Source organism: Rhamphochromis longiceps, linkage group LG5, assembly GCF_057381845.1.
Source record: "Rhamphochromis longiceps isolate RC_006_pf linkage group LG5, R_longiceps_female_GT1.1, whole genome shotgun sequence".
NCBI classification, from domain to species: Eukaryota; Metazoa; Chordata; class Actinopteri; order Cichliformes; family Cichlidae; genus Rhamphochromis; species Rhamphochromis longiceps.
In genome coordinates, this window is record NC_140561.1 from 33,176,864 (window position 1) to 33,203,198 (window position 26,335).

At 40.5% G+C, this 26,335-nt stretch overlaps 1 protein-coding gene across 1 annotated transcript in view; it reads left to right on the top strand.

The window, feature by feature from the left end:
• Positions 1-26,335, top strand: part of LOC146670402 (plexin-A2-like) — an 86,472-nt gene that overhangs the window by 9,024 nt on the left and 51,113 nt on the right. Inside the window, exons 2-3 of the mRNA XM_085407294.1 lie at positions 2,917-4,268; positions 9,418-9,600. Of these exons, the coding sequence (XP_085263420.1) occupies positions 3,045-4,268; positions 9,418-9,600 (1,407 nt within the window). The 5' untranslated portion in view covers positions 2,917-3,044. The remainder of the gene's footprint in view (positions 1-2,916; positions 4,269-9,417; positions 9,601-26,335) is intronic.

Below are 26,335 nucleotides of genomic sequence, written 5' to 3' on the forward strand. Positions count from 1 at the left end.
TAAAGCTGAACCAAAAGGATGGATTTGGTTCCACAGATCTTGATCCAGGTCAAAGGGTCGTGTTTGCGGAGCACGAGAGACTGGCTTCTCCCTCCTCTGTGTTGTGATTGGTGCCCGCTGAGAGCGCACGTCCCCAGAGGCCTCAGCAAACCATGTTCCTGTGTGTGAGTGTGAATGAGTCACGTCTGGGCTGGAGCGTGTCTGAGTGGCGAGGCGGAGAATTCAGCAGGGAGGACTGCGCAGGGCGAAGAGCTGTCTCTATAATCCAGGGTAAACACTGAGCAGCATGACTGCACGCCTTAGACGTGACCAAAGCCGGCAGAACAGAAATGGATGAAACGACGAGGCTGCTGCTTGCCTGCATGCCTGCCCAGCTCCGTTTGCCACCAGCACTTCCTTAATTTCTCTTCGTGTTTTTCTCCCCTGTTTTGTAACTCCTTTGAGGATTTCACTGGAGACTCTCAGCACTGAATTAACCTGTGGGTATCACTGCTGGTGTCTGTTGTTTAAGGTCAAGCCAGACTCGAGCCAACCTCTGTAAATATCATTTGGTCTGCTATTTGCTGTTAGACCTCAAGAGCGATGTCTTATTTATTATTTCCAGTTGAGGAAAGGTCATCACTTGAGTTTTTGATAAGATTACAATGCATATTACACCAAAGGTTTTAAGTTGGAAGTTTGTAGAGTGAGTTCAAGCAGAGAAATCCAAAGCAGAGACAAAGTAGAGACAGCCCCAGCTGAAGCACAAAAATCCCTTTTCTGTGGCAGCTCAAGAATTCAGTCACATTTTTCTAACTCTGCAACTTTCAAGCAGCTCTTAAGTGCATTACTTGACATTCCATTATTTAAAAGACTACAAAAAGAAGAAGAAAGATCTCGGGGGAAAAAGGCTGTACTTCAAAAAGTAAAGTTTCGCAATTAGCACTAGTTCATGGTCATTGCTGAAAATAAGCACATGAATCTTGTTTATATTTCATTTTATCCAGATGCTTCATCCTCCAGTATTTCAATCACGCATGAGTACTGATTTCATCAGGTTTTCAGGATAAATGAAAACAGAAACTGGTTCATGGGCTCATCAGCTTGCAAAGCAGATGATCTGAGGGATTTTCAGAAAGAATTTGCTGGACAACATTTTGCCTTAAATAAAGATGTAAATATTAGAGCCAACATGTCCTGCCAAATCTAGGCTTTCTGAGAACTAATAAAAGACATGTTTTTTTTGTGTCCAGTCAGGAAAAAAAAGGAAAGACTTCTCTGTTTTCTAAAACAAAGGCAGCAAAGATAGCACTGTGACTGTGACTGATTCATTTCATGTCTTTATAAATGGAATCTGTTTTAAACAAACAAAAGCAAACACTAAACTTCAGATTTAAGAGCTCCAATGCAGCGTGTGGCAGATATTACTCTTCGGTGGCCAATTACTGGTAGAGTTGCTCACACTGAGCCTGCCAAATTGAGCAGAGTAGGTCGGGACACTCAAGTGACTTCTCCCCCTGTGTGAGCACGGTGGGGACAGATGGGCAGGAGATGCTGGAGTGGAGCTGGAGTTGGCCCAGCCAGCTCAGTGTCAGTCCATCCGCTCTATCCCTGGCTCCAGCTCAACTCAGCCGGACATCCTGTTAGTCAGCCAATGGAGAGCACCCACCGCATCATGACCTCCGCATTAGGATCTGACATGGCTGTCTTCATTTAACCTTTACTTATACCAGGAAGTCTCACTGAGAAAACACCCCGCTTACGTTAGTTCCAGCCAAAAAAGGACAGTTTGCTTCCGAGGTATAGTCTTCTAGGATTTGGCAGGATATACTCGGAGGAAATTTGAAAGCATTTCATTTATTTTTATTTTTAAAGGATTGTTAGAAGAGTGTGAAGGTGCTTTTGGTGTAGTAACGGCGATAACAAAGGAGAGACAGAAACCACCTTTGAGTGTATGATTGGAGAAGCTTCAGGCAGCACACAGGCAGGATTTAGAGTGATGTAGGTGTTTTAATTTATGATGTATCCTCCTATGCAGACAGTTTTATTACTCTTTTAATGGACATCGATGAAGTAACGGCATATGTGAAGCTACTTTATCTACGATGCTTGTGTTGCCATCATAAAACATCAGTCTTTATATAGAGGAAAAAAGACCCTCTTTTTATTGTAGATAAGCTTATTTTGTCTGGCCATATGGGAGACGAAAATATATTTTATATTAACGTTATAACAGTAAAAAAGAAATAAATTAAAAATGTACATCCATCAAACATTCATGTGGCTAACTCATCCATCTTTTTTGTCCGTCATGTGTTTGACGGACATTGTTTGTCCCTTGGAAATATTTACATAAAATATGCTAATGAAATTAAAAAGGGAAGTGTGAGTTGATGCTGCCAGGCTCTGAATCTCTAATGACTCCCTGCCATCCCTGGAAAAAGCCTGATTAATTTAGGAATGTCGGCCGCATTGGAGAGTGATTAATTCCTCCTGGATTCAACCATTTAAACGAACAAGGCAGAGGGGAGGAAGGAAAACAGGGAGCCCAAAATATGGATGCATAATTAATACATTTGGATCATTTAATTAGCCACCCAAACAGAGGGAACGCGCAGCTACATTGTGTCACTGCTTTGTTCAAGTAATAGGCCACAGTTAGGTCTCTCTTACAGAAAGGCGAATATAATGAGCCCCCCTGTTGATATGGGGAATATTGGACCATCTCTCAGGCTAGTAAATATGGGGAGACAGTTTGAACAAATGATTACTTGTTTCTTTGATGTCTCATGTGTCTGACTAAGCAGAGCTAGAGAAGAAAACAAGACATTTCTAGGGTTTTAGTGCCTAACGATATCCTGAAAAGCAATCTTTCACACTTGAAAGAATCAAGGATTTTTTGAGATCTAAAACAAATGTCTGTCTTTTCTTTTTCAGAATGATGTGAAGCTCACTTGAGGAGAACAAGACCCCGCTTGAGCTGATCTTTTTTCTGGACAATCCTGCTACTTGTTGACACACAACCCTGTTTGTCTGAGCTCAATACTTTTCAGAGCCACGTGGGGATGGGAACGTGCTTGTATAAAGGATGGACTTACTGCGGCCTCACTAAAGGTCACGGTCCTCTAGAGGTCATGTCATGGCCCCTGGCACTGTGGCTATTGACTCTAATCTCTCTGAATCAAAAGATGACTCTAGGACAAACTATGAACACCTTCCAATCAGAGAGGAGGGAGTGGTCGCTGAACCACTTGACTGTGCATCAGTCTACTGGGGCTTTGTACATTGGAGCTGTCAATCGAATTTACAAGTTGTCTTCTAATCTAACACTCCTGGTGTCTCATGATACAGGACCAGAGTATGACAACAAAGCATGTTATCCTCCACTAATTGTCCAGCCCTGTTCTGAGCCTTTGGCCTCCACTGACAATGTTAACAAATTGTTGCTTATCGACTACTCTCACAACCGGCTGCTGGCCTGTGGCAGCCTCTACCAGGGCGTCTGTAAGCTGATGAGGCTGGATGATTTGTTCATCCTTGTGGAGCCCACGCATAAGAAAGAGCACTACCTGTCCAGTGACAACCAGACTGGGACGATGTATGGAGTTGTTGTACCCTCTCAGGGTCAGGATGCGACTTTATACATCGGCACTGCCGTAGGCGGAAAACAGGACTACTTTCCAACTATCTCCAGCCGAAAGCTGCCTCGTGACCCAGAATCCTCCGCCATGCTGGACTATGAGCTTCACACTGATTTTGTTTCTTCTCTGATTAAAATCCCCTCAGACACACTGGCTCTTGTGCCACACTTTGACATCTACTACATCTATGGCTTTGCCAGCAGCAGCTTTGTCTACTTCATGACTGTCCAGCCGGAGACTCCAGAGAACGGGATGCCTGCAGGTGGCTCCCCTGGCGACCTCTTTTACACATCCCGCATCATCCGCCTGTGCAAAGGTGACAAGAAGTTCCACTCGTATGTGTCACTTCCTGTGGGGTGCATTCACAGAGGCGAGGAGTACCGTCTGCTGCAGGCAGCTTACCTGTCCAAGGCCGGCAGGGTTCTGGCTAAGTCACTCAACATTAGTGCTCAAGAGGATGTGCTCTTTGCTGTGTTCTCGAAAGGACAGAAGCAGTACCACGACCCTCCAGATCACTCTGCTCTCTGCATCTTCACCATCCAGGACATCAACACCCGCATTAAGGAGCGGCTGCAGTCCTGCTACCAAGGAGAAGGAAATCTGGAGTTGCACTGGCTGCTGGGAAAGGACGTGCAGTGCACCAAGGCGGTAGGTAGATTTTAGGGAGAAATGCTGCTTTGAACTTCATATATTTAGCGAAAGTATCACACAGTAGTGTGTAGCAGTGATATAGTAGAGCTGTACTGAAAGTTAGACTTGCAAGTATGATTGCAGCCTAAACAGCTGATAGATAGGCAGTCTGTGCTATGCTGAAGACACTATTCAGGTTTCAAGATCCCATGAGCGCAGAAGAGCTGGAGGAGATTATTTCCACAATGCTAATCAGAGGAATTCTGTATTGAGCTCTGATTTCATTCAGGGGTTTAGGCACCGACTCCCGCCTCCTTCTCCTCCCCTTTCTCTCCCTCTCTTTCCCCATCTCCCTCCTTCTGCTCTTGTCGCTGTCAGCATTTTTTGAGCCCTCTGAGACCTGTTCTTGATCTTGAGAAAAAACTGCCTTTCTTGTGAATGTCCAAGTCTGTGCCTTTATAAAAGCTATAATTCTGCATAATGAGAGGCTTTCATGGAAGCAAGTTGAAAGTGAAGCGTGAAAACAATGATATTCATCGCATGCGGTAAATCACTCTTGTGGTTCCCAACATGTACTTTGATTAAACCATGTCATCAAATAAATGAGATGTAATGTTATCCATAACACCAACGCAATCGCAAAAGAAATCTCTCTCTCTGTATTCATATGCTGTATGTGTCTGTAATGTGTCTCATTGGATACTTTAGTTCTCTGGTTACATAAATACTCAGTCAAATCAAGCACCAGTTGGGCATGGTGATGCATTAGGTATGATTTCTGTGGTCAGTACAGTTTATATAAGTGTTCATGCATGTAACAACATTGTATAGCCACGGCAGATCACCACTTGAAAAGCCCAAAACCTTTCCACTCTGTTGATTCAGTGCCAATAATGGCAGTTTCTTATTCTGCTAGTTTAAATATAAATTTTATTGCTTTTTGCAACAACATACAAAGGTTTGTTTTCCCAATTATATGCTGCTGTAATAGGAACCCTTTTTCCCCGCCCTCACCTCCCACCCTGCTCTCTTCCAAACCTACAAAAAAAACAAAAACAAAAAACAAACCCACATAAAATATGTATACATTTGTACAATATGTGGCATTTATACATATTCAAGGAAACAAAAAAGAAAGGAGAGAAAAAAAAAGTAGACAATAGAAATAGCTAGCACATACTAAACAATTTTCTCCTCATCCACACTCCTGCAGGAGTTGTCCGATGTTTACTTCTTTTATAAAGTTTTTAAATGGCTTCCAAATTTCATCAAAATATGTTAACTTGTTTTTGAGAAAGTACGTTATCCTTTCCATTGCCATACACTGTGCCAAAGAATTTATCCAAGCACCAATAGCAGGAGGATCTGATGTTTTCCAATTTAATGCAATCATACGTTTTGCCTGTAATGTACAATAATCCATAAACTTAATTTGATGGGCTCTTAGTTTAAGATTTTTAGAATACACTTGTAATAGCAACATTTCTACATCTAGATGTAGATGTAGATGTAGAAGTATTCTGCTAGTTGCTGGGCAAATAAGACATAAAATTCACAGCTAATGACTGAGGCTTTAAATTGGCAGCTGGGTGCTTTAAGTGAAATGATAATATCACTTAAAGTGTAAGAGGTGGGAACTCAGAGATTTTTGTAGCTGACCGTTTGGGGAGTTCCTTTTTTAAGGCACAAAATATCAATTATGCAAATTAAGTATTTAATAACAAATGGGACATGCAATTAACTGCTAAAATAAGCCTGTCTTATTTTTTTGCATTTGATCTGGAAATTAACTCACTGTACCTGTATCTGTATTTTGTAAATCACACATAAAACTAATCACACCTATGAGAACTATTTGGGGATTGGGCTCACATGCTATTTTGCCGAATATAGTAAATCTGGCCCTTGGTCATTCAATTCTCAAGTTGATCCTTTCAAAGTTTCCTCTAGGTCTACTTTTCCTTCCTGATAAGGGAACAACACAATGAATTGCCACAAAGAAGGCGCTTGAAAATGGCTTCATTGGGCATTAAGGCGTTCTCAACACCAAACAGAGAGACCTACAGTATTTAATTCAATAGCAATCCATCACACTACTGTTAGCATAACAAAATTTAACCAAAAGAAAAAAAAGGCAACTATGCTACTTTAATAAAATTTGATCATTAGCCTAATGTGTTTCAGAAACAGAGGATAAAAAATAGCTGCTCTAAAAGGGTAGATTTATATATTAGGTGACAGGCAATTAGCAGAGGTTTGAGGTGCACGTTAGAAGATCAAGCAATCTAAAAATCTGAGAAAAAGACAAACTACACAGGGTCTCTGGTGCACACACTCTTGAGGTCAAATGCAAGTTTTTTTCCCAAGTGAAATACTGACCAGATATTGGAATCAGCATAAACGTCAGGGTTTCCTAAAACTTATGTTCGATGCCATGGCAGTGCTCCAAAAGATGAGATAATTCATGTAAATCACAAAAGTCTGTATAGTGTCAATACAAGAACAGTTAAACAATAACCGAAGTCCTGAAGACACACCATCTGGAAACTATAAACTAAACCAAAGTATAAACCTAATAATAAGCCTGTATATTTCTTGTGCTAATCCATCTAGTGCAAGTTAAGAATCTTTACTGGATCAGTCACTGGCTGAGACCACATCCTCATTATTATTTGACAATGGTGGATGAAGAATTGTGAACTGATGGTGTGGTTTGGGGAAGGCCTGAGAGCGGACTGGCAGCGGCTCCTGAACCAGGCAGATCCAGAAGTGAATGAAAAAGAGGGGTTGGGAAAATGAGAACAACACGTTTTAGTGTTTTAGGGCTGCAACGATTAGTCGACTAGTCACGATTACGTCGACTATCAAAATCGTCGACGACTGATTTAATAGTCGACGCGTCGTTTGAAGCTTTGTAAGATCCCAAAAGACGCAGGAATAAGTAGTAGGATTTAAGAGTGTAATAACGGACTGAAACAGAAGATGGCAGCACTGCATGTACAAGGATGCCAGCTGCCGTTAAACCCCGAAGAAGAATAAGAAGCTGTGTCCCAGAATTCATAGCGCAGCCTAGTTCAGTTTCCAACAATGGCGGCAGCTAATTAGTTTTAATATTACTCTTATTATTCTTTCTGGGTCACAAAATAAACGTTTAACATATTTTCAGGAGAGAATGTAGATGTGTAAACCTCAAATATCTGCTCAGTTTATCAAGACATCTCATATTTTCAAAAGCGCTCCGACGTTTTCGGAGACGTCTGTTACCCACCAGCTCGATAGCTAGCCGGGGGCAAGGCTCACTAGAGCCCGTGAGAACACCGGACTCCCGGCAAATCGTTTTCAAACCCACCGCTGTCTTCCGCTACTCAGGTTAAACATGATATACAAATCCCTTAGATAACTTAAAAATTTTATTGTTTGCCTTTTTTTTAGTATTTTATTTGTTCCTGAGTAAATCGGTTTGGCTGAGATTAAAGTTATAGTTTTTACACAGCTGAATAAACGTCAAGCAGACAACTGATTATCAGATGCTCGAGAATATACTCCGGTGTCCCGTTATATTTTAGATATCAAGGAGTTTATTAAATTTCACCGAAACAATCTGCAAATGTCATTAAAATTTAATAAACTATCATCTTGTCTTTATTTTTAGTTAGCACATACCTTAAACACTTAAAGCTGTAAGCTAATGATAGTTATATAAGAGCAGATGCATGCTGGTGCAATAAGCTGTACGTTTTACGTCCAATGGATGCATGATCTGATTAGTCCACTAATCGCAAAAATAATCGGTGACTAGTCAACTATCAAAATAATTGTTTGTGGCAGCCCTAATGCATATACAGACAAAGGACCAGAAGGGGAGTGTAGGAGCAGTGGTCCTGCTTCTAAAATTCAGATTAATTATCTTCACGTAAACTTTAACCTGGCGGTACTAGATTTGAGTGCATTTTCTCAAATGTGTGCATCAAGTTTTAAATGACACCCCATTCAATCATCAATCGCAAGTGTCACAACAGCAAGAAGTTATTTGAAGATTATGAAGATTAATCCCCAGAAGACCACAAAATCTGATGGAAGTCCAACAGTTGATGATTAAATTCAAACCAAAATGGTCAAAAAAGCAACCAAAGCAATTCTGCTTTTAGTACAACTACTAAATCCAGTATTAATTTACAGCATATATGTGTAAGTGTCCACATATATTTATTTAGTGTACAGATAGGCATGTCATTAAAATTTCAGCAGCAGAATTTCACATTGACTATTTGGCAATATGTGCAACACTTTTGTGGGTCCAGAGGGAATCTTGAAAATGAGAGATGGATCTTCTATTTCTTGTTTATAAGACTGGAGGTAAAGTGCATGAGCAAAAAGAACTGGGCAGTGGTGCGATATTAGATACATTTATGGTATGCTCACTTAATTGATCACATTTAGTTAAACTCAGGCACAAAGCCTGATCAAAGGAAAAGCTCATTTCAGGGCTAACGAATAATATATGCTTCAGAAATGGAGGATTTAAAACAACAATAAAAAAGCCCTAAAAGGGTAGATTTATATATTAAGTGACAGGCAATTAGCAAAAGTTTGAGGTGCATGTTAGAAGATGCAATAGGACTGCTAAGCGTGCAGCTCTCTTTGATGCCCAATCAAAACCTAACATCTCTTGTGCTCTGTGATGTCAGATCAAGCAATCTAAAAATCACAGAAACAGGCGCAAAATACACGCCGTCTCTCGTGTTTGCCATCAGCAATTATTCTGCTCCGCAAATTTGCCCGCTCTGAGGCGTGTTCACAAACCCAGCAGCACAAACCCTTTTGAAGTAATAATTTTTAACCCTGAAAATCGTGCGCTTAATGCATGTTAGGCTTACCATAAGTCACTCTGAGTTCTCCTCTTATATTCGCATGTGTCTACAGCAATTTCAGTCAGTTTCTGGCCCCCACTAGCTCTCTTCACCCTCTCTCATTACATCTATTTCCTCTCCTTATATCTGTCATACCCACTCCTCCTTCATTTCATTCTCACTGCTTTTCCATCCCTCCTCCTTTCACCTTCTCTCCGGTTCTCTTCCTCACTTCGTCTCAAAAACACAACTCTCTGCCATCATTATCTTAATCTTTTCTATATTTTCACTCGCACACCCTCCTTCTCTCCACGCAGCCTGTTCCCATTGATGATCACTTCTGCGGTCTGGATATAAACCAACCCCTGGGGGGTTCCCAGCTGGTGTCAGGTCGGACAGTGTTCACTGAGAGCAGGGACAGGCTGACCTCTGTCACTTCCTACATCTACGGTGGACACAGTGTGGTCTTCCTGGGGACCAGGAGTGGGCGACTTAAGAAGGTGAGTGCAGCTATACACTAACAGTCACTGGCAAACATGAGAGGATTTTTATCTTGTTTTAAAAAGAATGAAATCTGACATGCATGAATTGTATTGTTTGTGGTGAATTGGTAGATCTCAAGACATGGGAAAGATGAGAAGAGATTATGCATCTTTTGATGATTTACCATGTTGCGTTTCTACACAAAACACATCAATGATTTCTTAAGGCTGCTCTGCCTCCTGTGATAATTAGTTTGGGGTCATGTGGTAACATGAAACACCATATGAATGGCATGCCATGAAATTTTGTGTGTTAACACTACATTTTGTTTTTGCTTATGCATTTTTAAATGTATTTTTACATGATTAATTATTCCCTGTAACACTGAACATACTTAAAATGTGCAAAAATGACACAAAACATGCCCGTGGCATGCTCTTACACTACAATCCCATGGCATCATATTGCGCTTCAATAAAATTTTTGGGTGAATGAATAAACGAAAGGAAATGGGTAACTCATTCTGCCGCCATCATTCAAAGGGACTGACAAAACGAGACACTTCAAAATTAAATGTGTTGTACAGTATTTCAGGACTTCCCTTTTATAAATACTGGCGATTTACATACTTTTTAGTCACAAATGCTGTGTGTCTATTCAGCTTATCTTTAAACTTTACTTTTTCAAGTTCTAACATGAAAAACTGAAAGCTTCAAGCTCAAGCCAGGACTACATCACTGTGACAGCAGGTTCATTTCTCCACCGTGCAATCAGATATTCTGAGCTTAACTATCTCAATCCCATATTTGGCAGCTTTTTAAAACAAGCTTAGCAGAACTGCATGGCATGATCTGATATCGAACATCATAATTGCTGCTGCTCCAGGATCATCACAGGAGCTGAGCAGTTATGTGTTTGAGATATCATATCTTTGTAACTCAGGGGAAAAAAAATGCTGCATGTTGCAGTCAGACTCCTTATAAGTTCTCGCAAGTGAGCTCACATTATCCCTATTTTATACTCCTCACACTGGCTCCCAGTCGATTTTGAGAATGCTTTTTCTGTACTTATATACAGAGCACTAAATCGACTAGGTCCAGATCATTTATCTCAACATCTTATTAAACACACTACCGCTCGCAGTCTTCAGTCGCAGGATCAAAATTTATTAGTTCTGCCTACCAGATTGAAGACTAGCAGGGGCAGAGCCTTTCAGTCTGTGACACCTAGAGTCTACCACTCCAGCTACATTTAGCTGACTCTGTGGACTCCTTCAAAAGGCATTTGAAAAGGCTTCTGTCTAACCAGGCCTTCTGCTGAGATTCTTTTTTTCTTTCATTTATTACTTTTTAAATCCTGTAACATGGTGTCATACTGATAGCAATAGTTTTGTTTTGTTTTTTAACAATTTTTTAAAATGATTGCAATCATTTTGTTGTGCTGTGACTTTATGTCAGTTAAAAGTGCTCTTCAAATAAAGCACTTGCATACTAATTACAATAAAAGACATTTGCCTTTAAGGGTTTCTGCCAGAAAAGCGTCTTAAGATATAGTTAACACTGTGCAAGGATATGCATTCATGCAAACTGATGATACAAAATGATACTTAAACATAACCGATCAGTTTTAGCATCTAAACTTACCCAAACATCGATTGACAGTAACTTAATAGTGCACGAAGTCTAAAAATAATATCTCCACATTGGACACAAACCCCCACCATCACATTTTTCTCTGCAGGAAGTGCTAAACTTCGGTATTTTGCCTGACTTGCAAAGCTGTGACATCACAAACATGTGACTGGTCAGTTCAAGTGATGGTCCTGGAGCAACGTTAACATTATATTGTAGAAGCAAAGCAGATACTGTTATATCAGATACATCTGCTGACACGACAAATTTTTCACATGTAAAATTACCAAATTTATCAAAATCTCTGCGATATACACTGCTGAAATACATCACGTCTGGCAGCTTTTGTGTCTCACCCACGCGGATGTAATAATGATCCCTAATCCATTAACAGAAATTCATGCAATAATCTGTTCAATTAATGATCTAATTAGCATAACTGGTTTTGTTAAGTATATCATGGTTATTATGGTAGGAGGACATTACGCAGCTGAACAAAGGTACAGCAGCACCACATTTTGTGCTTCAGCCCTCAGACAGTCGCTCTTAGTTGAGAACAAATTGATGTAAATCTCCATCCATGACTACTTGAGCCAAAACTGAAGCGCACGTCTGTTCCTTCAGTTCCTTTGTGTTAAAGTAAAAGGACATTATGCAGCTGTAGTGGCTCTTGTTTAACAGTGCCCTGGTGGATTTTGGGTTGAATAGCTTTTAGCATTACAAATTACCTCGAGGACCACTTCACTGATTTAGAAAATGATTTTGCTCCGCTTAATAAGAATTTTTAAATGTTTCTAAACATAATTAAATGTACCTAAGTGTTCTGTGCAAGTTTTAGTTCATGCTGCTCCCTAAAACTTCAAAAACATGTGTGTGTTCTCTGCTTCAAACCCTAAAATATGATTTCCAGTTCTTTTCAATTCCAGGATTCAGCCTCATGGTTATAGCGCCTTGTACGAATGTCTTAAAATCTAATGTTAATTTTCTTTTACAGATAAGTTGGTGATATGAAACATTTTTTTTCTGTAAAAGGCAAAAAAGATCAAATCCAATATTAAATTGACTAGTATTTCCTGTGCAAACCAGATGTATATTATTTTAAATCATTCTGAGCTCAGCTGCTGTCAAAAAACTGCTAAAACACACATAACTGTTTCACATTTACACTGGGTGACATGTTTCTTTATAACAGTGAACACAAGCTCTGTAGTTTATTTTGAGTCATTCAGCAAATACCATTCTGTTCCCTTATATAACACAGCAAATCTGCATCTGAACATAGCCTGCGACAAATTCTCTTTTTACACTTGTTTAAGTCGCACTGGCTTAACTATGGCTCCTAGCTATTTTAAGAACAGCCTTTTAAAGATTTAATTTTTTAGAAACAAGGTCAAAAGCCTTAGACAAACACAGTCCAGGGTCAAATGCTTTAACAGTCTGACTAAGTCACTGTGGATTTTGGTATTTTCTTTGTAATCATCACAAATTTTTTTTTTCTTGTGCCGTCCACATAATCACAGAATCCCTGAGCAACCTTGGTACCAGCTGCCGTGCCAAAAATAAAATGCAGAACACGAGCTAACTGGCACCCCAGTTCACGCCTCTCACACATATCTGCCGTGTGCGTTAGCACTGGAAAGCCTAACAAGTGCTGGCAGGAAAACGACGTTGTACATGAACACGACTTATATCTCTACAGTGACAGTAAACACAACACATGGGCCAGCCAATAACTGTGCTACATAATTAGAGCTTAAAAAGATATTCATGGCTGAAGAACAGAGAGCCTCTGGTTGTAGAGCTCCTAGCTCTTCTATCAAACAGATACCAACAAAGAAACTCTCTGAAAAGGCCACAAGTGTACTTCGGGTGACTGTTTAAAAGGGGATGATAGTGCACACTAACAGACAGTCTTCATGTTGTTACACATTTCAGCACATTATTAACCGTTTATTGACTCTGTCAGTTGTCTAAATGGTAGCAAAGCTTGTTGTTTTATCTAATGTATGTTGCATTCTTGTACAGCACTTTGGTCAACGCTCCTGTTGTAATTAAATGTGCTATATAAAAAATAAACCAATTAAACCATTAATTGGCAGTCCAAAAACACAAAAATACAATCTGTTTATTTAAGGCAAGGCAAGGCAAGTTTATTTGTATAGCACAATTCAACAACAAGGCGATTCAAAGTGCTTTACAGAGACATTAGAAACAAGAACAAATAAAAAGCATGATTTAAAATTGATTAAAACAAACAAATAAACTAACGAACTAATTAACAAACAAACAAACAAACAACAGTATATAAAATCAAAACAGATAAAATCAGAACAGTAGATAAAATCAGTAGTTAAATGTAAGTTTTGAAATTTAAGCTTAAAGTGTGGATTTGGTGCTTTATTCAAATGCAGCTGAGAACAGGTGAGTCTTCAACCTGGATTTAAATAAACTGAGTGTTTCAGCTGATCTGAGGCTTTCTGGGAGTTTGTTCCAGATATAAGGAGCATAAAAGCTGAATGCAGCTTCTCCGTGTCTGGTTCTGACTCTGGGAACTGATAAAAGACCGGATCCAGATGACCTGAGGGATCTGGATGGTTCATACTGGGTCAGGAGGTCATTGATGTATTTTGGTCCTAAACCATTCAGAGCTTTATAGGCCAGCATCAGAACTTTAAAGTCTATCCTCTGACGGACAGGCAGCCAGTGGAAAGACCTCAGAGCTGGACTGATGTGGTCCACTTTTTTGGTCTTAGTGAGGACTCGAGCAGCAGAGTTCTGAATGAGCTGTAGTTGTCTGACTGATTTTTTAGGTAGACCTGTAAAGATGCCGTTACAGTAATCAAGCCTACTAAAGATGAATGCATGGACTAGTTTTTCCAGGTCCTGTTGAGACATCAGATCTTTTATCCTTGAAATATTCTTGAGGTGATAGTAAGCTGACTTTGTTATTGTCTTAATGTGTTTTTCTAAGTTTAGGTCTGCATCCATCACTACACCCAAATTTCTCGCCTGGTTTGTGGTTTTTAGATGTATAGATTGAAGTTCTCTGGTGACCTGTAATCGTTTTTCTTTGGCGCCAAAGACTATTACCTCAGTTTTGTTTTTGTTTAGCTGGAGAAAATTGTGGCACAACCAGTCATTGATTTCCTCAATGCATTTACCAAGAGCCTGTACAGGGCCTCGGTCTCCTGGTGACATTGTGATATATATTTGTGTGTCATCTGCATAGCTGTGATAGTTTATTTTGTTGTTGTTTATAATCTGTGCCAGTGGGAGCATGTAGATGTTAAACAGAAGGGGTCCCAAGATGGAACCTTGGGGAACTCCACATGTGATACTTGTCTGCTCAGATGTGAAGTTACCTATTGATACAAAGTATTTCCTGTTTTCTACGTATGTTTTGAACCAGTTTAGTACAGTTCCTGAAAGACCTGTCCAGTTCTCCAGTCGTTTGAGTAATATGTTGTGGTCAACTGTATCAAATGCTGCACTGAGATCCAGTAAAACTAGGACTGACATTTTTCCACTGTCTGTATTCAGACATATGTCATTAAACACTTTTGTCAGAGCGGTTTCAGTGCTGTGGTTCTGTCTAAAACCTGACTGGAAGGCATCGTAGCAATTATTCTGTTTTAAGAAGTAACTGAGCTGTTGAGAAACTGCTTTTTCAATGATCTTACTTAAAAACGGGAGATTTGAGATCGGCCTGTAGTTGTTCATTTGTGTCTTGTCAAGATTGTCCTTTTTCAGTATAGGTTTGATTACAGCAGTTTTTAGTGATTCTGGAAACACACCTGATAGTAAAGAAAAGTTGACGATCTGTAACAGGTCTGACGCTAAAGTCTTTGAGACCTTTTTGAAAAAACTTGTTGGCAGGACATCTAAACAGCAGGAGGAGGAGTTCAGTTGACCTAAGATGTCCTCCAGGTCTTTGCTGTTAATAGGTTGAAACTGTTTCATGGTGTTTAAACAGTTTTTTGGTGGACACAGTACATATCCTGGATCTGCTGTTGATGTACCAATTGCTTGTCTAATTTTTTGGATTTTTTCAGTGAAGAATTTGGCAAAGTCATTGCAGGCCATGGTCGAATGAAGTTCAGCTGCCACTGACACAGGAGGGTTTGTTAGCCTGTCAACTGTAGAAAATAAGACCCGAGCATTATGGCTGTTTTTAGTGATGATGTCAGAGAAGTAGGACCTCCTTGCATTCCTCAGTTGTAAATTATAATTGTGAAGTTTCTCTTTATAGATGTCATAGTGAACCTGGAGGTTTGTTTTTCTCCATCTGCGCTCAGCTTTCCTACACTCTCTTTTTTCATTTTTCACCAGTGTGGAGTTTCTCCATGGAGACTTTTTCCTTCCAGAGATAACCTTCACCTTAATGGGAGCAATAGTGTCCATTACATTTAACATGTTAGCATTGAAGCTATTGACGAGCTCATTGACTGACCCTCTGGACAGGTCAGGTGTTAATGGGAAGACCTGGTTAAAAATTGCACTACTGTGTTCAGTTATACACCGTTTTGTGATCACTGTTGTTGATATATTTGTGTGGGCTGAGATTTTACTTGTCCCACACGCCATCAGACTGTTTAACTCCTCTCTGGAGGGGAGAGGGAGGGGAAACAGGAGGACAAAGGAGGGGGGAACAACTAAGCTGTAGTGCCTCTGCACCTCACTGTACAATACCTTGTGCAATACTTTTTGTAAATAGTCAACAGTGCAATAGACTCAATACTTGAAATGTGCAATTCACTTGTATTTTTATTTTTTATTCCTATTTATTCTATTTATCCCCTTTGTATATTTTATTTATATTTGTCTCTGTATTTATATATGTGTGTGTGTGTGTGTGTGTGTGTGTGTGTGTGTGTGTGTGTGTGTGTGTGTGTGTGTGTGTGTGTGTGTGTGTGTATATATATATAACAATTCTGTAACTGTAACTTTGGTCGTTGCTGTGCTTTTTTTGGAAGTCGAATTTCCCAGAGGAACCCACCCGAGGGATTAATAAAGTTCTATCTTATCTTATCTCTTATCTTAAAGAAAACACAGTAATGATCAGACAGGCCCACATCAGACACAGTAACCTTTGAAATGCTCAGGCCTTTGGAGATCAGTAGGTCAAGAGTGTGTCCTCTATTATGTGTGGCCTCTGTTACATGCTGAGTCAGCCCAAAGTTGCCCAGAGTGTTACTCAGGTCTTTAGTCCCTTTGTCCTGAGGGTTGTCCACATGAATGTTAAAATCCCCAGCAATAATTACAGTCGAAATCAACACAGATCACAGACAGCAGTTCACTGAGGTCATTAAAAAAGTCTGTGCAGTATTTGGGAGGCCTGTAAACATTAAGAAACACAACTTTGGATGGGGCCTTCAGCTGTAAAGCCACATATTCAAAAGACTGAAAACTTCCAGGAGATAGCTGCTTACATTGAAATGATTCATTAAATAAGACAGCAACCCCTCCTCCTCTCCTGCTCGCCCTGACCTCACTGATAAAACTGTAGTTAGGAGCTCCACTGTTACTTTGGTCCAACCAAGTTTCAGTTAAAAACATAAAATCAAGGCTGTGCTCAGTGATTAAATCATTAATTAAAAATGTTTTCCCAGCTAGAGATCTAATGTTTAATAAAACCAACTTAAGTGTTTTAGAGGTATTACTTGTCCCCTCATGTTTGGGAGCAGTCTGTGGCACACAAGGTATGTTTACTATGTTTAAAGATCTTTTAGAGTGCAGCTCTCTGTGTTTTGACCAGGCCACATGTCTCCTGTCACCTAAAAGTACAGAAATTTTAAAACCTTCTAGTAAACAGGGTCCCAGCTTCTCCTGGGAAAAGTCATCACTGCCATAATCCTCACAGCCCGGACCCTTCACATATCACATATCAGACTGCGGAGACAGGGCATGAAGAGGAACTAAGGGGGGCGAGGCTGGGCAATGTGACTTCGATTGCTCTGTTGAGGGTGGGGCTCGATGGCGAACCTTTGGCCGCTCTGGTGGGGGGTTTATGGGGGACAAAAAGGGATTGGGACGGGGGGTAGATCTGAGCCCAGCATTGACCCGCTCCATCATCTCCTCAGTGAATTTCAGGTGTGGGGAGGAGGGAGAAAGGGAGGGGGAGGAGGGTGATGGCCTGTCAGGGGTTTGGGGGACTGGGGAAGGTCGTGGTCCCTTGTCCTGGTCGTTGGTGTTGTTGAGAGAGTTGGAGGCAAATAGGGACCCCTCTTCTTGCCTTAGATGTCTCTCCTTTCTGAGGCTCTTCCTCAGATGCCATGGATGTCTCTCCTTTCTGAGGCTCTTCCCGATTTGAAAGACAACTCAAATCTTCATATCTGAAACTGACTCAAAATAATCGCCCGGATACCAAAAAAAGTCTTTCTATTAATCATTCATTTATAATTTTAATTTTACGGTAGAGTAATGGAGAAGCTTGTTAAATATTTGTTTTTATAAAATATTTTTTAAAACTCTCTGGTGCAGGCCAAGTATACTAAGCCCTTCACAGTCTATTGCATGTGTAACTACTCATCAAGGTAAGCCTAAAAGAAATTCAGCTGAACCTGCCTTGATGAGGCAGGCGGGGAGGCAAGCAAAGAAAAGCAATCAAACACAAATGCTCGCTAAATATGTTGCTGAATTGACTGACAAAAATCACACAAGTATGAACTACTCAATTCTTCAAGATTGATGTGTTTGTCCAGTCCCACAGACCACGGGATGACCCCTTTCTGTGGGATTCATAAAGTTGATTCAGCTCATTGTCTGTCATGTTTTGTACTGTAGCAAGTTATTATAATCAAGTTCCTATAAAGCTCATTCTTCTGATCTAACTGAATTGACTTGTTGGGACTGCAGGCTCTGGTTCCTGCACAGTTGTAGAGCGTGCAGCTGACTGAGGAAATGTGTGAGAGGACTGTTGTGACATTAGCCCGGGGGCCTCAGTCTTATGAGGAGCAATCTGTCTGACACAACGCACACACACATACTGGTCCAGACTGGGGGCACAGATAGCATCACTGCAGCTCTTTCATTTGATGAGCCATCAGGGAAAAAGACAAGATGGGCTGACAGTGGAGGAGAGAGAGAAAGAGAAAACAGTCAGGCAATGTGAGACAAAGAAAGAAGGATGACCACTGGGGAAAAAGGAGAAGCAACAGATATGGAGGAAGAAAGGCAGGGATATTAAGTGGAAAAAAAACAAGGACATATTAAGAATGAAGGGGAAGTAAGACTGGCAAAAAATAAAAATAAAACACTGAGAGAAAGGGAGACTTCGTGTTTGTTCAGGAGGTAAGCATTAAGTTTTGGGTGAGCAGTAGTAATCCATCGTTACCGCTGTTAAGTGCAGCCTTTAAAGGCCAGAGTTTGCCATTACGCTGACAGAACATGCAGATTCAGGCATGATTCAGACTCCCAGGAGCCTCTAAGGAGCACAGGGTCACCTCTCCAATCCTATTCTATCACCCCCAAATGGACAGTCTCAGTGGAAATGGGGCATGACAATAAATATCATGAGTGGATCACTGCAACAGCAGGGCCATAGCAAAGGTCAAGCCTGCCACAGAAAGGGTGTAACCAGGGTGAAAGGTCACCAGGATAACCATCTTAGTATCCAGGCTCCGTGCAGCATATGGATGCGCTCATCAATGTGTCTCAATTAGACTGCTCCTGTTCCAGCTATAATAGGACGTTTCAATCATCATCTGCTGCAGCTTTGTAGCCATAGGTGGTTGATTTTAGTGAAGTAATATGACCCTGTGGGTGACTCGAGGCTGAACACAAAATGGGGCTTTTACACTTAGCAGGATGTATGCTAATGAGGTGAATCCGGATAGAAGTGATTATCTCATCCTGATCCTTATTAAAATGCATTCTGGTCTCAAGGTATGAGGTACAGAAATAGTAGATGCAACTTTCAGTGGCACAAATACTGTCTCACACCGAGGTTCTAACAATTTATGTGCAACAATGACGCACATTTATCTGAATTCAGTGGTTCTGTTTTGCTCATGTGATGCTCTGGAACAAATCTGAACAGCTTCATAAAAACTGTCCCTGAGCTTTCAGAAAGAAAGAATCTCTTTAGTCTACACACAGTGATTTCATGTCTATTTAAACAAACACTGAAAGAAACACTGAAAACTCATACGTGGGAAATAGAGAGAGTGGAGAAACGATTTAAAGCGCAAGCCTTAGGATGGAAGGAATGAAATGAATGATTATCACCGATCGAATAACTAGTTTTATTGTGCTTTTCTTGGCAGTATGTTCTGAAATCTTGAAAGTTAACAAGACACTTCTTTGTCAAGTCGTGAGGTGAAGGTGATCAATCCTTAACAGTGTTTCACACCCTCGATATAGTGAGGCTGAATTTTTACGACCAGGTTCCCATACCTAGAGATCTTTCAGACCTCCCAGTATATATTTGTTGAACAAATCGAGGTCATATCAGGTTTTCGCCACACTTTGATTGATGGTGGGATATTTTTTTAAACGCACTCGCATATGTTTAGGTCAAATTTTAATTCGATTTCATTTATATAGCACCAAATCACAAGCACAGCTGTCTCAAAGCCCTTTATATTGTAAAGTAAAGACCCCACAGTAATACAGAGAAACCACAATAATCAAACGACCCCCTATGATCAAGCATTTGGCGACAGTGGGAAGGAAAAACTCCCTTTAAGAAGGAAGAAACTTCCAGCAGGCCAATTGGGGGTGTGGGGAGTGTTAACAGTAATGTCTCTCTCTCATGAATGCACTTATCTTAAATGTGCCATGTGCATAAAGAAGGTCTCTGACAGGATAATCAACAAAACTAACATGACTTCCTTGTTTAAAGCTTAATGTTAAATCGTATATAGTCAAAAGTGGTGTTTTACCCTGGTAGAATCCTGAACAGTGATATTGTTGCTTACAGGCATGTCTACAGTTATCAGTTAGGTTGATGGAATCATTACTCGTCTCCGAACCAGCTTTAAGACGATTAAATAAGCTCACTGTAGGAGCCATTTTCGTGTTTGCATGCCTCTAGTTGTCCCTTTTTGTGTTTGTGAGTGATTGCATTTAAGGCAGGAACATTTAATTAGGGTCACTGATCATAAGGACCAAACAGTTTGTGATCGCTGTGCTGTCGTGATTTATGTTTGATAATGTTGGACATTAAGATGAACTGTGGAATGGCAAATGCAATCAATGGTGAACAATAAATGTTTAAGCTGACAAGATAACAACAACGCTGGAATTATTGGACTTTCTCAATACCACAAGTTTTCTTTCATAACAGTGGCACTGTGTCAGCTCCACCATTGAACACCTCAGTGGCTTCAAGCGTAGCCTCTACACTCAATGCAAGGGGTTAACAACATACATTCTGTTTATAGCTTTTTATAATTCTGCATCAGATTTTACCTGCTGATAGCACCACCATAACGCCAGATGGCCGTAATATGTGGGATGAGGCTGCATCAGTAACCATGGACATTCTGTCCTCTACTTTGTGATATACACACACACGAGATCTTTAAAACTTCATTATTACAAAGTCCAGACTAAAAAGCAGCAGATTATGCTTCAGATTGTTTCATATTATTTTTATCATTTGGAATTCCTACTAGCATCAAGCTCTAGTAGTACACACCACAGTCATAGGTCCTGTGATCCAATCTTTACAGCTTGTGTAGTGCAGACTATGATAATTAAGCAAAAAGTATATTATGTATGCTGTACGTTCATGTAAAAGAGAAAGTTTTGATAAGATTGTATGCAGTGGCAACTGAGTACACCCACACTGTTTCAATCCGATTATTAAGTGATGACGTGACGAATCCTACTTCCGGGCCTAAAGTAGTCTGCGTTTAATATGGCTTTTGTGTTGTTAACATGTTTAATGTTATGTATTTTCTTCTATTTAATCTCAAAAAGCTCCTAAAAAAAGTCAGTGACCACTGTTGACCTCCCTCGGCTTTTATTACCGCTAATCATTTATTTAAGCTCAGTTTTTAAAACCTTACGATGTAACTACAGCCCAGCCCATGCAGCAGTATATGAATGACTAACCTCGTATTGTGGATGGATTATCTCAGTTGTTCTCCTGGCTGAAGTTTGGTCCTTTTACAGCATCCTGCCATGCGATTACATTTGTCCCTGACCACTGAGAACCCTCACGTTAACTTTTATCGAGTGGAAAAAAAGTTAGTTTGTTTATATTATGCTAACATAGCTGTGTCGCTAGCGGTCACGTAGTACATCATTATATACCAGCTAGCCAAACTTCAGTAACCCTACAAACGTCACTGCTGTTTAGTTTTCTGTCTTCAGCTCATTAGCTGATCATCAGCAAATGTGACCACCTCTGTAAAACTGAAAGGTTTTACTAGTTTGCTGCTTTTCTAAAGTGTTTGGGTGTGTCTTAACACAAAATATTCCCAGAAGTGGACGTCCCAGCAAATTCAAGAACATGACAGCAGGTTTAAGCTTCCAAAGTTTATCTTAAAAATGACTGAGAGGGCCAAATTGCAAGATATTGGCCCATAATGAATAACACTGTGTGGGGTAAAAACCAAATACCAGTGTTGCAGTGATGTTAAGGACAGGCCCTGGGCACCTTGGAGTCACTGAGTCAACTATAAATGCCTCTGCATACCAAAGTGTTCTAAAGGTCAAATGTGAGGTCAAGATGAATCAAGATGTCAATGTCCACTCTTCAGCTTAACTGAAATGGCTTTGCAGGGCCTAAAGAGAGCTGTGCATATACAAATGCCAGTCAACCTCAATGAACTGAAGCTGCAGAATGGGACAAAATTCCTCTGCAACAATATAAGAGTGATAGAATTATACAGAACACCATTGCTTCTGCTTATTCCTCCTAAAGGTGGACTACACAGAATCCTGTGAAAACTTTCCTTTTTTAATTACATATTTTTCACTTGGTCAAAACATTTAGGATAACACTTCTCTCGACCTTTTTGTACGAAAGACAGAAGGACTGTAAACTTTTGCCTCTTACGTAGCTACCATAGTCTAGCAAGTACCTAAGCAGAAAACACACTGCAGAATGACTTTTCTTACCCTGTGGCAGCCTCAAACACATAACAAGTGATGAGTGGAATTGATTTTCTGAGGAAATGTTGCTGCTGAGCACATTAATGCTCAGAAGGACTGTGCCATGGGACTAGGCCATACAGAGTGAAACTATGTGCTCTTCTGACAAAGTGAGCAAATTAAAAATATTGTGCAACTCAGTATGAGATGCTTCCAAGTTTCTTGTAAAATTTATCCTATGTAGTGCTTTTCTATGTTCCGGGAGAAATCAGCGAAGTCATCACTGCCACTGAGAAAGTGCAGTAACATTTTATGATTAACTCATTCGTGTGTGCCACAGGACTTTACCTTAGGTAGACAAGGCTGACAAGCATCACAAATTAGATCCCTGCAGCTGCCTCAGCCCTATTCTTGAGCAAGCCAGTGATGCCTTTACTATTCAATCACTGCAAGAAAACTGCCTCAGTGGTGGCAAATATAATTTGAAGGATGCATTTACGAGTGCAGTGTAGAACGAAATAAAAACAGACCGGCACATTACCTCAGCGGCTGTAGCTACTCAGCAGCAGTATTTCCCTAGAAATGGTTGAAAATGTTAAGCTCACGGCAAATAAAGCCTTAGTCAAATACTCTCATGTGCAAATAGTGGATTCATTACAGCTTATTGAGACAGTTGACTGGCTGAAGAAATCCCAGAGTGAATGGATAAATGACTTGAACTTTTCAAAGTCACGGTTGTAAGGGGACTGAGAAAGGAAGACGTGGTGATTGAAATCATAAGAATGGGGAGGAGAGCAGGAAAAATAGATTTGTTTGAGGCTACTCCGAGAAGAATCTTCATCTTGCATTAAGAGCGCAGACCTTAAGGGTAAAAATCTTTAGAGCGGATCGCAATTCAATGTCTCAGTACAGCTAAAATAGTATTAAGAGAGGCAATTTGGTGATAACAGAGAAAAGTGTACATCTTTCTTCTTTTCCTTACTGGCTTTTATTTAGCAGCTATGTTTCCCTCCAACTCTTTGTCCTCTCTTCCTTTATATCTGTTCTTTCTCTTGTGCGGTCACACAAATGGAAACAGGACTGTGACTGCATTGCGGTCAGGAAAATGAAGACCATACGGGTGCAATGAATTGTTCCACTGTCCCCCTCCCACCGCTTTTGTTGATGGGCCATGGGAACCTGACAAACAATGGGAATGATTGGAGGGATGGGGGCTGCACGGAGGAGGACAGGAAACAGAGAACAGGAAACCATGTCCTCAAGGAGACAGAAAAGAAGTGAACATGCACAGACTGAGCGGAGACTGTGGTCAAGTTGTAGAAATTGTGGAATGAAAACCTGGAAGCTTGCCATGCAGCTGAAGGTTAAAGCGAACTGAAAATTTGGCTGCTGGAACTGGAAGGCTTTTAACAATAAATCTCAAAAACACACATGCATTCACACACACACACACACACTTGAATGTCATGACCTCTTTTCCAACCCAGTTGGCAATCGCGTTTTAGGTATGCACTTGCCAACATACAGCGTATCTAGTGGCTGTGATCAATATGCTCCTCTTTGTGACTGTGGTTAGCATAATGGCTGAATGATTAGTCGTGTCCTGTAATACACATCTCCACCTCAGTGACACTCTTTGTGTTCATTAGCTGCTGCAGCTCGTCTCTTTAGCATTCACAGAGCCATGATGGATATGCGGGCTAATCAATGCACGCTCTCCTTGGCTGTCATCTACAATTGGACCATATGCCAGCCACTCAACCTTAAAGGTGGACAGTTGTCTGGCCCTTATGTTACTGCATGCCCTGTGTCACAATACGGAGTCAGCCAGGGAGCATCCACTGTGAGTTCTGTGCCAAAATCTGTCTTGTTTACACTCTGAATACATATACTTCGGATCTAGTCTTGCGTATATAATCATTCTGCTCCTGTTTTCAGAGTAATGGAAGATTTATGTGTGGTTTCCTTGCAAACGTTAGTCCTGATTATTACTCTTAATGGTTTTACATGAAAAACATGCATGGAGGAGGATGAAATATTGATTTCTGGCATAATGTGGCATAAAGACTAGAAAACTGTTTGTTTAAGAACAGCTATACCAGACTTGCCATGTCTAGGTCAGAGTGCGTCAGACAACTGGTCTTCAGGGACAAACCTTGTCAGAGTGGCAGATTGGGAATGATTTACTGAACAGACTGCTCTTTGCCTCCTGGGTCATCATCCATATGTTTAGGTTAACTGGGCACAGCTTGGTTGGCTATATATGGACAGAATTTCTTTCTCAAGTTTGGCTGGTCAGTGCATAAACATAAGAATCATCTGCTTTACAATGTTTCTCCATTTTCAGGAGAAAACAGGTCGTTTTAGACATTTATGAGTGTACTTCCTCTGCTTTAATATCGTTGCCTGAAATCAATCCCATCTGTAAATACACACAGGAGAGACTTTTGACTGAGTGTATTACTCATACGAGGTCTGGCAGCTTTACAGCGGAGCCAAAACGGCTCAAACCAAGCGACATCTTAGAAGTCTTTTTTTTGTTTTCTTTGGCTCTCACAGGATAAGAGTGGAGCTTAGCATTTAAGATGCAAAGCCGTCCACTAGAAAGCTAGGCTGTTTTCGTTAAGAGCCCATGGGCTCAGGTTGCATATCTGTTTGTAGAGGCCAAACTAAGCTGGGTTGTTTATAACCATCACAGGTTCTGCAAGGGAATTTCAGCAGCAGGAAGGATATTGCTGTTATTGGCTTAAATATTATTCATGGGTTAAATATATATCCTTGTCAGCTGTGAGAGGCTGGGATGAGAGAATGAAATGCGAGGCATACTGAGGTCATACTGTATGAACATGTGGTATCAATGGCAAAACAGTACAGTTCTTCTGTTACATGACAAAGACCACACAGGAAGTTCAACAAAAAGAGGTTTCCTAAGGTTTTTGGAAAATATGCAGTCCTTGGTATTGACTTTAAAGCAATGCCCTAACTACTTTACCACAACCCTATTTAGACATGTGATCCATCCACGGTGGATCAAATCTACTATTAAACATGAAAAAAAAGAGCAAAGCACAACCAAAAAGCATTTGAGGTGCTCTGAAATCTAGCACAATGCTGAAGTGTAACTGCACAGCCGATACCTGTTCACAGGGTCTGTCCCCAGAGACGAAAGCAACAGAAGTAAAAATGAAGTCAGTCTGAAATTAGCTGTTGTTCCCTCTATCCCATTAAAGACTAAAAATACCTATACATATACAGACTGCCTTGAGCTTTGTAGCCTGTAACTGTTAAAATCGGTCAAATTAGTGAATGATGCTTGACTGGGCAGCAGATTGTGAAGGCAATTTTGTCATTAAAATATTAAAACTGTTAATTCTTACTGTCCCCAAGGAGAATGGTTACATGAGTTTTAGAAATTACCTAAATTTTATGTGGGCTGTATTAAAAAATAGTTAATGGTTCAATACAAGTGCTGCCCTATAAGTATTCTTATACTATGTATGTGTGTTCTGCAGTCTAACAGATTGTGTATTGATCAAACAAGTAATCATAAACACAATTTAAAACTACCGATTTATTGAAAGCAGGCAACAGACGAGTACAAGTGTGTAATTTATTTTGTTTGCATGCTTGTGTGTGCAAATGTGTGTGTAACATCCAAAAAACAGGCTCATTATAAAACCAATTAAACCCACCTTACTCTCATTATGAAGCTGTAGGGCTTAAGAAGAGATTGAGGACCTGTTGTACTCCCAGAGGGCTTCTGCCTGGTCAGGCCTGCTTTAGATGATAAAACCACTTTTAAATCCGCTGAAATCAAACACCACAAATCGGTCGTGATGGGTCAGTATTTTTTTCCGAGTTCATCCCTGTATCCCTGGCCCCTGGTCAACCTCATTATACACCGCTCGGTATCTGACCTCTAGACGGTTGTGCTGGGCTTTCTTAAACATTGTTTCACCGCAGAAATGTTCACATTCTCTGGTTTCTGTTTGTGCTGCTATTTATGAAAAGAAGAGTGTGGGAAAAATAATGTAAACTGGCTCCATTACTGTGTGGGATTTTGATACGGGAGAAGAGG